The sequence below is a fragment of the Anoplophora glabripennis genome, unplaced genomic scaffold (assembly GCF_000390285.2).
Source record: "Anoplophora glabripennis isolate ALB-LARVAE unplaced genomic scaffold, Agla_2.0 scaffold1296, whole genome shotgun sequence".
NCBI lineage: Eukaryota > Metazoa > Arthropoda > Insecta > Coleoptera > Cerambycidae > Anoplophora > Anoplophora glabripennis.
The window spans coordinates 9,204-23,865 of NW_019417402.1; the positions used below are offsets into that span (position 1 = coordinate 9,204).

Sequence of the window (14,662 nt, forward strand, 5' to 3'; positions counted from 1 at the left end):
TGCGGCACGAACCATAATCTGATTCACCAACACGATCCACACCTTTTTATCACGGAATATTCTTACCGTCAGTTTATGTTCATTTTGGACCATTCTGTTGCCAGAATGCTTGTACTATGAATAGAAAACTTGTATGGAAAAAGACGTGTTGACGGTTTGCTGGAGAGTCCCTCGTAGGTATATTGGTAGTTGCTGGCAGAGGTCCCTGCTCCTTGGCGCCACTCTGCAGGGGTCGTCTTCCGGGAACCCCGTGGTTCGTCCGGCGGCGTTCTTGACGTTGTGCTTAAAAGTGGGTCACTTGCACACATGTGTACCCACACAATTTGCCGATGGCTTTTCATCTCTCGCACTCAATGACATTAATGGAAGTTAGGAATGAATTACTTTAAAACGATTTTTTTATATTCTTAATGATATTTTTTTTTTTTGTTATCAAATTGATGTGAAGATAAACTAGTAATATAAATTAAAATATTAGTAATAGAAAATATAGAACTTTAGGTATTATTAGTAAAATTCCTATAAAAGATAATGTAACGAAGAGTGATACAAATTCCTATCGCATATAGGTATCTTTTTTTTGTATGCCCCTGACACAAACTCATGGCGATTTCCATTGACACATTGAGTGCGTACCGAGTATAATTCCATCTTTTATTATCCCTGTACTGTGGTGTACTCTACAGCCTGGATTGACTTTAAACGGCTTTTTTTGAATTAATCGCTAATAATACTACTATTCAGGGGGAATCACCAATATGCGGCCACACATCACAATTATAGGCTGCACTTTCCATAGCAAGTTGAGACATCTCATACTAAGTATGGATTATTTTATGTGAAACTTAACTTTGTACATATCAAAATATCTCGTCCCTGAAAGCAATGGTGATAACTTCGAACGTGTTTTTCATTTTTGTTCTCTTTTGTTGTTTTTACTTGTTTAAGTTCTATATCGTCTTAAAAGGAAAGCTGAAACTTTAAAAATACCCTGTTTACCTGATATATAGAATTCATTGTTTCTTGGAATATCACCGTTCAATAAATTGCTTTCAAAAGTTTGCACATCGTTTATTACAAAATTAAATTAAAACCAGTTTTAATGAAATAACACATAGGCATCCGACAGATTTTTCGACAAAGTTTTTTTTACTCCAAGTATTTATTTCCACTAATTTCCTTTAGCGGTTTTTCTCAATATCCGAGGTTTGAATTTCTTTTTTCTGGATGCAGTACTAGAAGNGTTAGGAATGAATTACTTTAAAACGATTTTTTATGTTCTTAATGATTTTTTTTTGTTATCAAATTGATGTGAATATAAATTAATAATATAAATTAAAATATTAGCAATAGAAAATATAGAACTTTAGGTATTATTAGTAAATTCCTATAAAAGATAATGTAACAAAGAGGGATACAAATTCCTATCGCATATAGGTATCTTTTTTTTTGTATGCCCCTGACACAAACTCATGGCGATTTCCATTGACACACGTACTGAGTGCGTACCGAGTATATTTCCATCTTTTATTATCCCTGTAGATAATACAGGATAAAGATACACTGAATGCGCACTCAGTGCATCAATGGAAATCGCTATCATAAAAAATAGGTACCTATGTAGAAAGAAGTATAGTATAAATTATATGATGGAAAATATGTAAGTTTTATTAGAGTAGAATGTATGTACAAAGTGAAAAGTACTTTACTTCAAATTATTTTAAATTTTATTTAAAATATTCTTAAAAAAATGTAAAAAATATAATGTCGGCTTGCAAAATTATTTAAAAAGTCACAGATGTATGAATAGTATTTGTATTCAAATATGGCAGATTGAATGTAGTAAGAAATAATATTTTTTAATTTAACACTAGTCATTTACCTTTACCATTTGTAAGAAAATTTAGTGTACTGTTTATTAACACAACATCTAATACCACATAATTTTTTGGTGTGTTTGTGTAAAGAGAGATATACTGGGTATAATGTAAAGGTTGGGAATAAATTAAACGGTGGATTTTTTGCTCAAATAGACATTCAAAAAAGACTTTTGCATTGAAAATTATATCAAAAAACTAAATGTTTTGAAATTTTTAGCGCCTTGTAGCTTGGAATAGAAAACCCGTAGAGCATAATATGACAAATATTTATTTTTTAAAATAAAAGTTCCACCGTTTAATTTATTCCCAACCTTTATGTTACATCTGTATAATACAAAATTAATTTTTAAAAGTATTTTGCCCATGATGATTCTGATAGGTACCTCTGATGTCTGTGTCTCTTACGAACCAGGGCGAGGTGGTGTACTCTACAGCCTCGATTGACTTTAAACAGCTTTTTTTGAATTAATCTCTAATAATACTACTATTCAGGGGGAATCACCAATATGCGGCCACACATCACAATTATAGGCTGCACTTTCCATAGCAAGTTGAGACATCTCATACTAAGTATGGATTATTTTATGTGAAACTTAACTTTGTACATATCAAAATATCTCGTCCCTGAAAGCAATGGTGATAACTTCGAACGTGTTTTTCATTTTTGTTCTCTTTTGTTGTTTTTACTTGTTTAAGTTCTATATCGTCTTAAAAGGAAAGCTGAAACTTTAAAAATACCCTGTTTACCTGATATATAGAATTCATTGTTTCTTGGAATATCACCGTTCAATAAATTGCTTTCAAAAGTTTGCACATCGTTTATTACAAAATTAAATTAAAACCAGTTTTAATGAAATAACACATAGGCATCCGACAGATTTTTCGACAAAGTTTTTTTTACTCCAAGTATTTATTTCCACTAATTTCCTTTAGCGGTTTTTCTCAATATCCGAGGTTTGAATTTCTTTTTTCTGGACGCAGTACTAGAAGTAACAGTTTCCACATCTGAATCTGCTATGGCAGGAGGACAACAAATAATGTCGACCTGAATTCCGATACTGCATGTCTGTATTAAATCTTTCGGACATACTTGCACTCCTATACTACGTTTGTTAATGGTTACGGATGAACGCTGGTCTTTAGTTAGTTTTGCTTTTTTCAAAGCACGTTGTTGTGCCTCCTGTTGGCTACGTTTTATTTGGACTGGGGCCTTGAAGACACAGGATCCTGATGCTATCTATAAAAAATTAAATACGGTTATCTTAAAAAGTAACTGGGTGATTTTTATTACTTGTGTTTGGCATTTCGCAGACAACACGAAATTGAATAAACATTAGTTATTTTATAGGTGCCGGAATAGTTAAACATTCTAATTAAAATATTGAGAAAAAAAATTAAATTGTTTACTTATATATTTTTTCTAGAAATATGTGTTAATGTTTCATACAATTGAAAACTTGTCTCGGAAAGCAGCAGGTCACATGATATAAAATTTTTGTAATAAAAAAGATTGTAAAAAATATCAGATAAGAGAATAACAATAAAACCTTTGTGGGACCACGTTGAAATTTAAACACAATTTTGGTCAGATTTAATATCGGTGCGCCATCTGTGCGGTAAAGTGTCACCAACGAAAAAAAAAAAAACTCAGCGTGACAGCTGACAGTTCAGGGTTACTAAAAATGGAGCGCCACACGATGGAACAATGCGATTTCATTGTTTTTTTTTTATTTTTTAAAAATAATGAAGGTCTGGCAGCTAAATTCGCAATTTTCGAACAAAATATAGTCGCGCCGCGCGCCATTATTCCATGGCTAGAAATTGGCCTCAATGATTTGGGATCGAGGGGGATTATCCCACTTTATCCTGCCTCATCTCGTGTAGGCCTGGACAGCATTTGTAGGTGGGTCCCATCCTTTTGGGCTGGCTGGGCGCCGCCGGCTAGGGCCCTTTCTTCTGGCGCTCTTCTTGCTTCGCCGGCTCGTCTGTGTAAACCCCGGGGGTAGTGTCATGTTTATGTGTGGTATGGTTGGGTAGGGTAGTGCGGCTATGCAGCCTGGGATGCGCTTTGCTAAGGTGGCCCTTAGGCTAGCGCGGGAGGGGAGGGGTAAGGAGGGTATGGGGGGTGTGTATGTGTGTGTATGTGTGTGTGTGTGTCGTTGTCTTCGTTTCTTGATCCTGCCAAACTCTGAAACATAGCGGGCAGGGGGGGGGGGTGTCGTTGGGGTGGTCACCCAGGGTCAAAAAGTTGGTGTCTAAGTTTTTTATGTTTGTCGATCACGTCGGGTACGTAGTCAACGGCTTGCCTGAGGAAGGAATTGTCATGTCTAGCGGCCAAAATATGGTCGGAATAGTGATTTAACTTCATCAAGAGATTAATTGAAAAAATTCAGTGAAACTGAATTAATTAGTGATCTTACATACTCTGGCCGACCTTCAACAAGTCGTTCAACACAAAACAACGAAGCAGTTTGTGAGAGTGTTGCTTAGAGTCCAGGAACATCAATTCAGTACCGTGGTAAAGAATTGGACATTTCGAGGAGCTCTCTGCTACAGCGCATTCTCATGAAAGATTTGCATCTTCGTGCTTATAAAGTTTAATTGACCAAGAACTGAAGCCTACTGACCACGTAGAGTGAAGAAAGTTCGTTGAATGGATTGTGGAATAAGCGAATGCTGATTTTTCGAACAAAATCATTTTCAGCGATTAGGCTCATTTTCATCTTGATGGTTTCGTTGGTTGTCACATTTGGCGTTCATTCACGAGTGATTGTTGAAAAAACAAATGCCTCTACAACGTGTCACTGTTTGGTGCGGATTCTGGGCTGGATGTATTCATCGGACTATTCTTCTTCAAAATTACGGCTGGTCAGGCAATAATAGTTAATGGTGCTCGCTATCGCGACATGATAATTCAGATTTTTCTGCCTACATTGCAAGATTTGGATGTAGACGATATGTGGTTTCGACAAGACGATGCCACATGCCATACAGCCCGAGAAACAATTCAATTTCTGCACGAGTCATTTCGTGGTTGTGAAATTTCCCGTTTTGGTGATCAGAATTGGCCACCCAGATCATGCAATTTAACGCCGTTGGACTTCTTTGGTTTTTTTTTGAAGTATAAGGTTTACGTCAACAAGCCCACGACCATCCATGCCTTGAAGGAGGAAATTGAACGCTGTATCAACAAAATTCAGCCGCATTCATGAAAACGGTCATGGAAAATTTCGACATTAAAGCCGTGAAGGCCATTTATCAGCTATACATAATCCTATACAGCATACTTTATAAATCAGTAAAAAAATTACAATTTTTATTTAAAATCTTGTGTCTTCTATCAAAATTACATCTTGCATGAATTTTAGGACTTTACATAAAAATCAATTAAACATCAACATGTTGTTCCATTGAGTGTGGAAAACATAGCCCTCCGCACGGCCACCGACGCGCCCTGGNCCAATTATCGTGGCCACGCTTAACGCCAAAAAATAACTGCATGGGAGAGATACATACGCCCTTTGTAGACCTGGCAGAAAGTGTTTAGAGGTGAATGGTGGTGTTTTTGAACATTTAATCAAAGAACGCTATGATTAATAGAATATCAACAAATTATTTTTTTATTGAAATGTACGTCATAACTTGAAAACAAATGAAAACCGCATAACATTTGAGTTTTTTCTTATTATTTTGACATATAGAATCCATACCTGGAGTTTGGTGCGATTCTCTCAATTCATCCTGTTTATATGGAAAACTGCCACTAGTAATGTATGTAGTTGTTAAATTGGATTTTCAAGATATCTATAATGTATTAAAGGTTTATTTTTGCAGAGTAGTTCAAAATCTCATGAGCCGCGAAATGCGCGAAAGGCGTGGCGTATCCGCATAATTCTTCTAATAAGCACGTTGTGAAAACATGGACTCAGAATTAGACCACGTGCCTCATTACAACCGGAAATGAACTATGGCGTTCGGGCATCAATAGTCAACTGGCGAACATTCGTTATATATATTTTTTTTGCTTAAATTAAAATAATAAAGAATAGGGCATTTTATTATGATATTTGTAATCGGATCAAAGGCTTGTTTTAGGCGACGCCGACGGTCGGAATTATGTTTCTGCGCATATCAAGGTCAAAGCTCATANAGAGACAGCCAGGATCAAGAAACGAAGACAACGACACACACACACACATACACACCCCCCATACCCTCCTTTCCCCTCCCCTCCCGCGCTGGGCTAAGGGCTACCTTAGCAAAGCGCGTCCCAGGCTGCATAGCCGCACTACCCTACCCAACCATACCACACATAAACATGACACTACCCCCGGGGTTTATACAGACGAGCCGGCGAAGCAAGAAGAGCGCCAGAAGAAAGGGCCCTAGCCGGCGGGGCCCAGCCAGGACAAAAGGAGGTCCCACAAAACGCCTACACCGGCCGCATTTGCGGTCGGGGTAGACGACGGATGGGGCCCACCTACGAAGGCTGTCCAGGCCTACACGAGATGAGGCAGGATAAAGAGGGATAATCCCCCTCGATCCCAAATCATTGAGGCCAATTTCTAGCCATGTTCCATTGAGTTTGTGGCAGTATTAGACAAACGTATATTCTAAGAAAATATATGAAATCCAAATCATTAAATTCCCACTACAAGTGCAAATTTTTCGATTATTTTGTATATACCTACATACATTATGTTGTATATACAGCTATTGTCATTGAGTTGAGTGCTCTACATACTCACAGTGGATCAGTTAAATGAAAAGTCTCTCCACTAAATTTAACCTCAAAATATACTCACAGACCATCTGTTATATTCTCAAATTGTTATGATAAAAAGCAATCTTACTGATAACATTTTGCTTTTTATATACATAGTTAAGAGCAGAGTGATATATCTACAAGGTAAATAGGGAGAATCGCACCAAACTCCAGTAACTGATTGTACAGGTCAAAATAACAACGCGAGCCCCCGACTCAAAGGCCGCGTTCATTCCCTAGCTACAAACTATTCCCAAAAATCCACTCCTCACGATGACTACCCCCCGGGGGGCTAGACAAGCCGGCGAAGAAAGAAAAGTTAAGACACGAAGAACGCCAGAAGAGGCTCATCTGCCGGCGGGGGCCAGCCAGGGCAAGAGGAGGTCCCGCAAAGCGCCTACACCGGCTATGCTTGTGGTCGGGGTAGACGATGGATGGGGCCCACCTTCACGAGGCTGCCTAGGCCTACAGCAATAAGGCAGGATAAAGGATAGTCTCCCTCGGTTCCAATTATCGTGGCCACGCTTAACGCCAAAAAATAACGGCACGGGAGAGATACGTACGCCCTCATTACAACCAGAAATGAACTATGGCGTTCGGGCATCAATAAAGTCAACTGGCGAACATTTGTTATATATATTTTTATTGCTTAAATTAAAATAATAAAGAATAGGGCATATATTTTTATTGCTTAAATTAAAATAATAAAGAATAGGGCACTTTATTATGATATTTGTAATCGGATCAAAGGCTTGTTTTAGGCGACGCCGACGGTCGGAATTATGTTTCTGCGCATATCAAGGTCAAAGCTCATAAGATTTTGAAACAACTCTACCTATGTATCTACACAAAGATATTTGAAGATCTTCGGCAGACAGTGCATTTGGCTTCTAACTGTTTTGCGAAGAAGAAATAATCTATTTTCTTCAGAAAGCGAGTAATTTGCAACTTGCACATATCTTCGTAAATGCCTAGAAATAATTTATAACCTTATATAATCATGTAGTAAAAATATTAGAAATGTCTTTGAAGTCGATAATTAATGATCAACTAAAGTTTAGCAGACGAAATAATAAATGTTTTAAACGGGTCTTTGCTGACTCGCTAATTCGTGACATCATTTAGTGCTATCGGAAATAGTGAAGATGAACGACAGGGACAAGACGGCTCGAACAAGAGACTAGAGAAACGCTTATAATTAATTTGTAGCATTAAAAAATATATTTTTTGCCACACATTTTTTCAATTATCTTTATCCTTACCCTTATCACCAAAATGGATGTTCAAGATAATATGTTAAAGTTTGTTTCTGAATAAACAATATAACATACTTAAATATATTTAAATATATTCCACAGTGCATTTGATTTCTAATCGTTTCGCGAAAAAAAATTATATTTTACTCAGAAAGCGAGTAAACTTTTATTTATTATTTATTTTATTCTAGCTTATCACAGTGCACAAATTAACAGTCCACATAAGTCCAATTTTTTTTGAAACTATAATTTCTTCAAAATCACAAATATTACACCTACATAGAATTGATAATCCAAAAAAAAAACTGTAAAAAAAAACTCAGTTACACAGCGTCGATTATTTATTTAGCTTTTTTTTTAATATATATTTCTAGTGAATTTTAATCTGATTCCGATTCAGACTCGGTGCCGCTACAATCGGCGAGGAGCGCCTCCATTTGTTCTTCCATATCTATATCCNTATTGGCGGTGCTTTTTAAATGGAGTAAAGCCGTGTTCTTTTGCTATATTAGTTTCGGTGTTCCTAGTTTGGGTTACGTTGAAACAGGCTTGAAATGTATCTTTACGACATCTCTTTGTGGATGGCGAGCCGTCAGCATCATCGACAGTACGCTTCAACTGAAAAAGGTGGTTACTAGTAAACGAAGAGAAGTCCGAAATTCGAACTGAATAATGTTTTACAACTAAATATTGATTTTATAAGATACTGGCCGGTCGTGCATAAATTCTGACTGCGGTATCGTTTTCAGTTCATCAAAATGCGTCGGAAATGATATGTCAGACCTTTGGGTTTGGACTTTTTTGTGTGCCTGTTATTATATTATTGTTATTAATTAAAACGACCAAAAATTATGAACCAAACTTTGACTAACACTGTCTTTTATCGATTTTTGGCGTAAAAATGAGTAGCACTACCGGAGTCTACATATTCGCATTCGAGTTTCTTTCTGTGTGCCGCTGCAATTAATATTCAAATTTGGCGGCCAACATAAATGTTTTAAACAGGTGTTTGTTGACGCGCTAATTCGTGACGTCAATTAGTGCGATCTAGAATTGAGAAATGAGTGACGTCGCAGATCGACCCAACAGCAGTGGTGTGAAAATTTGCCTTTTAATAACCTTTTCTTTAAATTAAGAAATTTGACAACAATGCATAGCCCAGTTTATAGCCCGGCGGGATATGAAAATTACTAAGAAAAAAATTTAAAAAAATGAGTTTTCACGTTGGAATTTGATAAAATAACAAGTGATTCTAAAGGTATAAGGTAGCCCCCGTATAAATATAACCCCCTCGAGGTTACACCCTGTGTATACAGGGTGTTGGAAAATAAGTGCGAAATATTTTAGGGGGTGGTTGCCGAAGTAATTTTGTGAAAAAAGTTCATATAAACGTAGGTCGAAATATATTTCGTTTCCGAGATACAGAGTGTTTAAATTTTAATTTTTTATTTATTTTTATTTCAGTTAAAAAATGTTGACTCGAAATTTGAAAAACGCTTTGAAGGGATAAATGTCCATTTTTTGGGGTGATCCGAATACTTCTACTTGCACCAGTGGCGTTCGTGCGACAATGCTACAACCTTTTTTTAATAAAAAAAAATGGTAGGCCNGCCCACCTACGAAGGCTGTCCAGGCCTACACGAGATGAGGCAGGATAAAGAGGGATAATCCCCCTCGATCCCAAATCATTGAGGCCAATTTCTAGCCATGGAATAATGGCGAGTCGTGTGGGGATGCCCCCTTACTGGGGCGTACGTGTCTTTTGGTGTATTTGTCTGTCTGGTATATTGTTTGTCGGGGTCGCAATTTTAAAGAAATTTATTCTAAAGTAATGTAAATAACTAATAAATAAGTAAAAACTTACCTGGGCATAACCCCGGCACAGGTACCTATAACAAAGATGCCGACGGCGTCTATGCTTTAGCCGGGGATTAGGTCGGTGGTTAAAAGGAAAGAAAGGGATTCTTTCCAGGTAGCCTTAATAAAGGCAGCTAGATCTTGCTCGTTGCAATGCACTTTACTTCACAAACAAACACGTCTGCTCAGCTTGGCTGTTCGCTCTGAACTGGTAGACGACGGATGGGGCCCACCTACGAAGGCTGTCCAGGCCTACACGAGATGAGGCAGGATAAAAAGGGATAATCCCCCTCGATCCCAAATCATTGAGGCCAATTTCTAGCCATGGAATAATGGCGAAATGCACGGGTTGGCAACGCTGATCGTTGCTAATTTCATAACAATTTTAATCAGACTAATTCCACAGATTAGAAAAAGAAATTTGTTTACAAAATAATTTAATTAAGAAGTTTTTAAATATAACGATGAATGAATACGTGTCGAAAAATATTTCCACATTATTTTCATTTGATACAGAATATAGTGCAGATTCTGTAGAATGGTGTCCTCATGAACCTAATCAAAATGTCTTTGTATGTGGAAATTATTATTTATTGGATTGTGATGGTACAAAAACAAAATATTTATGATAAAGAGTTAACTACTCTACAACTATTTCAGAAGCTGGTCAGAAGAAACGATTGGGAACAATTATGCTGTTTTCTGTCACACAAAATAATACTTTAAAAATGCATCAGATTTTAAATACTGCAGCTGTTTTAGATCAAAAATGGTGTCATAATAAAATAAATAATTATGCATTATTAGGAGTTGCAAATTCTTCAAAAAGGGTTGAGGTATATAGATTAAACAGTGAAAAGATGCAAATTGATTTGATATCGTCTATAGAAATTCAGAATTGTGAAAGTGAAACGTTAATTTTATCCTTAGATTGGTCTACTGCTATTTATGGGTCAAATGAACCTGAAATTGTCTGCAGTGATTCAAAGGGCAGAATTCATTTGATGAAATTAATCGATAATAATATAATTTTATTAAATACTTGGCAGGGTCATGATTTTGAGGCTTGGATATCTGCATTTTATTACTGGGACACAAATATATTTTTCAGTGGTTAGATATTTTATTTTTAGATGTATACAAGCTCCAAACACATCAAACTTTACCTAGTGTTAGGACTACTTAAAATAAGAAAAATGATTTAAAACCACACTAAGAATAAATAGTTCTGCATAATAAATATTGGTTGGGAAAGGCTTAGTTTCTGGAATAATGGGTGTGTAAGTTCAAAAATCTATATTTATCCAAAGGTGTGGAAAGTATTTGATGTAGATTGATAAAACTTGGACTAATAAGTAATTTAAAAGAATAAAATAATTTAATCCTGAAAGTTTAAGTTCTGCTTGGTAAACAATGCACTTACACATACATATCTCAAATTTTAATTTAAATGAAATATTTTTAGGTAGATATAGGATGGTCCAAGTTTGAAGGCAGTAACTTCACTAGATGATGGAACAAATTCTTTTAAGCAAGAAATTTCATATGTGGGTCATATTTTGAAACAGTAAGAAGTCAGATATTAAAAATATAAGAAAATATAACGTTAGGGTCACCATAAAAAAATTGTAGTTGAAAACCTATTATTTCAGATGTCCAGCCCCATCCAGTCGGATATCTCATTCAATTAAATTATACTTATCTTTATCTCTGATCTGAAAATATCAATTTTTACATTCATCATTGATGGTATTTTAAGGGAAAAGTTTCAGTTGAAAATGATCCATACTATACAGGGTGTAACATAAAGGTTGGGAATAAATTAAACAGTGGATTTTTTATTTTAAAAAAATAAATATTTGTCATATAAAATTCTGCTCTACGGGTTTTCTTTTCCAAGCTACAGGGTGTTAAAAAAATTTCAAAAAATTTAGTTTTTTAATATCATTTTCATTGCAAAAATCGTTTTTCAATGCCTATTTGACCATGTTCGGTGGCTGAGTCAAAGCGTACTTCATAATGCTTTTGTTATTTTTATATTCCTCTGTTAGCAGTGGGATAAAATGATATTTACTAAAGTTTTATTTACGGAAAAATTACAAGAGCTAGAAATAAAACGCAAGAGTGTAATTTTGTTTAAAATAAAAAGTAGATCATAAACAAATATTAAAAAGATGTTTTTACCAGTGGCGTACCACAATTTTCTTCGAAAAACCTTATGGTACAATCCGTACGCGCGCCACTGAGTAACTTACAAAGTCAATTTTTTTCCTGTAACTAGGGGATTATCAAATTAAGCGAAGGCTAAAATTTCGTTCCATTATCTTATAATGTTCGAAATTTATTGGAGAAAAACTAAATTTTTTTAAACTTTTTAGCGCCTTGTAGCTTGGAAAAGAAAACCCGTAGAGCATAACTTCATATGAGAAAAAAATATTTTTTAAACCAAATAATCCATCGTTTAATTTATTCCCAACCTTTACGTTACACCCAGTATAGCTTTTAAACAAGAATTTTCTTCACTTTCAAATAACTTTATTTTAAGTTGGCATTAGGTTTTGTTGAAAGTTTAGTTGGAGATTACCATTATGAATTGCACTAAACAAAGTTTGCAGTGTTTAACTGTTCTTGAATTAATTAAAATAATGTATTAGCGTATACCAAGACAATAAACCATATCTTTTATTTCTGAGAACAAACAATGGAAATTAAAAATCATATGCATTGACATTTATACATTTAATCACCATTGCAGTAAATATTTTCCAAAATTGGATGGAAAAAAAAACAAAAGAATAGCACTATTTATATTGGTATAATTTATTATTTATAAAAAAAACTGTAATGTTTTAGGTGGAGATGATGGATTGTTTCTAAAATTTGATAAAAGAATAGAAAATCAAGCCATAGCCAAAATTAAGTGTCACGGTGCTGGCGTCACTTCACTTCATTCTAGCTGTTTCAAAGAAAATATTTTGGCATCTGGAAGGTAATTAGGAATATTTTATTGATGTTATGTCTACCTTTGGAGGATTTCAATTCCTTACAAAATAAAAGTAGTATTATCACCTTCCCCCTTCTCATTTTCACCCCTATCCTTCTCCCAGTGGCGGCTTGTGACATTGAGAATAGGTGAAGCATATTCATTGATTAACTACAAAGAAAAAAAAGCGCTGCTGGTGAAAATTTAAAAATTTTCAAGGACAAACGGCTTTAAATGAATCTGGAAATTTTTAGTTGCATTTGCAATATTACTGAAAAACTGACGTTCTTGTAAGAATTTTCACTTAGATTTTATAAAAAATAGAAATATTAATTCGACATGTGGACTTCTGCGAACATTAACACACATCGTACATGTATGTTCCAAAGAAGCTTTGTGGTTACGACAACCTCGCGTGACGTTCCCAAAATTGTTAAATCCCTTCTTATTCCACACGCCCGACTTTACACCCACAATTAAACACAGCATACAGAAAAGGTTTTTTAAATGAACACTTCCACACAACCACTTATACTCCGAATACCATTCATTCCGAAACTTTCGAACGTACATGTTTCCCCTTTTTTCCATATCAAGAGAATAAGGCACAGGTCTCTCACAATTTAAAAAAATCTTTTTGTCCTCAATTTTCCATCTGGAAAATGGCGTGTCCAATAAAATACACACTGGATCATACATAGAAAACATTTCTACAATTATTATACAAAACAAAATATTAACAAAGAACTGTTATAATCGTGCATTGACGAACATTCGTTATATTTATTTTTATTGCTTAAATTAAAATAATAAAGAATAGGGCATTTTATTAAGATATTTGTAATCGGATCAAAGGCTTGTTTATGCTACGACAACTCGAGATATACTGTGAATAATAGATGTAATGTTTTTAGAACGTAGAATAATTAAGTGACGGTCGGAATTATGTTTCTGCACATATGAAGGTCAAAGCTCATAAGATTTTGAAACAACTCTACGAAACGTTGTTTGGTCCGAGGTTGATGTTTGCGCTCAACGAAGGCAATGTTTTTTTAGAAGGCGTTTACTGCGTAACTATTCTGTTTATTTCTGAGTATTAAACAAGCAAACAATACATTTTCAATATAGAATTATAGCTAAATTGTAAAATTTATATAAAATTGAAAATTATTTTAAATTGCACAACCAAACGGAAATTTTAGGTGAGGCGGTGCATCACTTGCGTCACCCGCCACTGCCTTCTCCCCATCCTCTTCCTTTTGTGAAAAACAAATTTTTAATTAAATTCATAAAATAAAATGTTAAAATTCGTGTTACCCTCCTCGAGGTCTCAAAATGGTTGCACATGTGCAAAATATTTTCCACTAATCAACCAACAGATTTTTCAGTTTTCAGTTTTTAAAATTGAATTTAATTTACCAAGCAATTGATACAAAGTGATAATTTTTTATGAATTTTACAATTACTTTTAGTTATGATGAATACATAAGATTGTGGGACATAAGAAAAATGAAAAACGAAATAAGTTCTATTAAAATGCCTGGTACATTATGGAGAGTAAAGTGGAATCCAATAAATCAAAATTATTTACTAGCTGCTTGTATGTTGGGTGGTATACACATTGTGAAACTGGGAAATGTTTACAATATGACTATTACTGGAAGCTACCATGAGCACAAAAATATTTCCTACGGTGCAGATTGGTCATATTTAAAAGGTGATTCATGTAATAAAATTGCTTCAGATGCCACTGCGATTTTGGGTACATGTTCTTTTTATGATCATTTACTGTGCGTTTCAAAATATACTTCCGTACTGTAATTTTATTACAATCATTATCAATAAATAAAATATTACAGAAATGTCTTTTTTCCTCAAATACCGTATAAGTGATGACTTATGCGTGACGTTACTCAATAAT

The 14,662-nt window shown here is 35.0% G+C and overlaps 1 protein-coding gene across 1 annotated transcript; it reads left to right on the forward strand.

Moving 5' to 3' along the window:
- Positions 1-10,159: 10,159 nt before the first annotated feature.
- Positions 10,160-14,662, forward strand: LOC108913658 (diphthine methyltransferase). Its single transcript, XM_018719244.2, has 4 exons — positions 10,160-10,364; positions 10,419-10,871; positions 12,612-12,747; positions 14,214-14,662. Exons 1-4 carry the CDS (start codon positions 10,223-10,225, stop codon positions 14,560-14,562), a joined length of 1,080 nt encoding a protein of 359 aa, XP_018574760.1. The 5' UTR covers positions 10,160-10,222; the 3' UTR covers positions 14,563-14,662.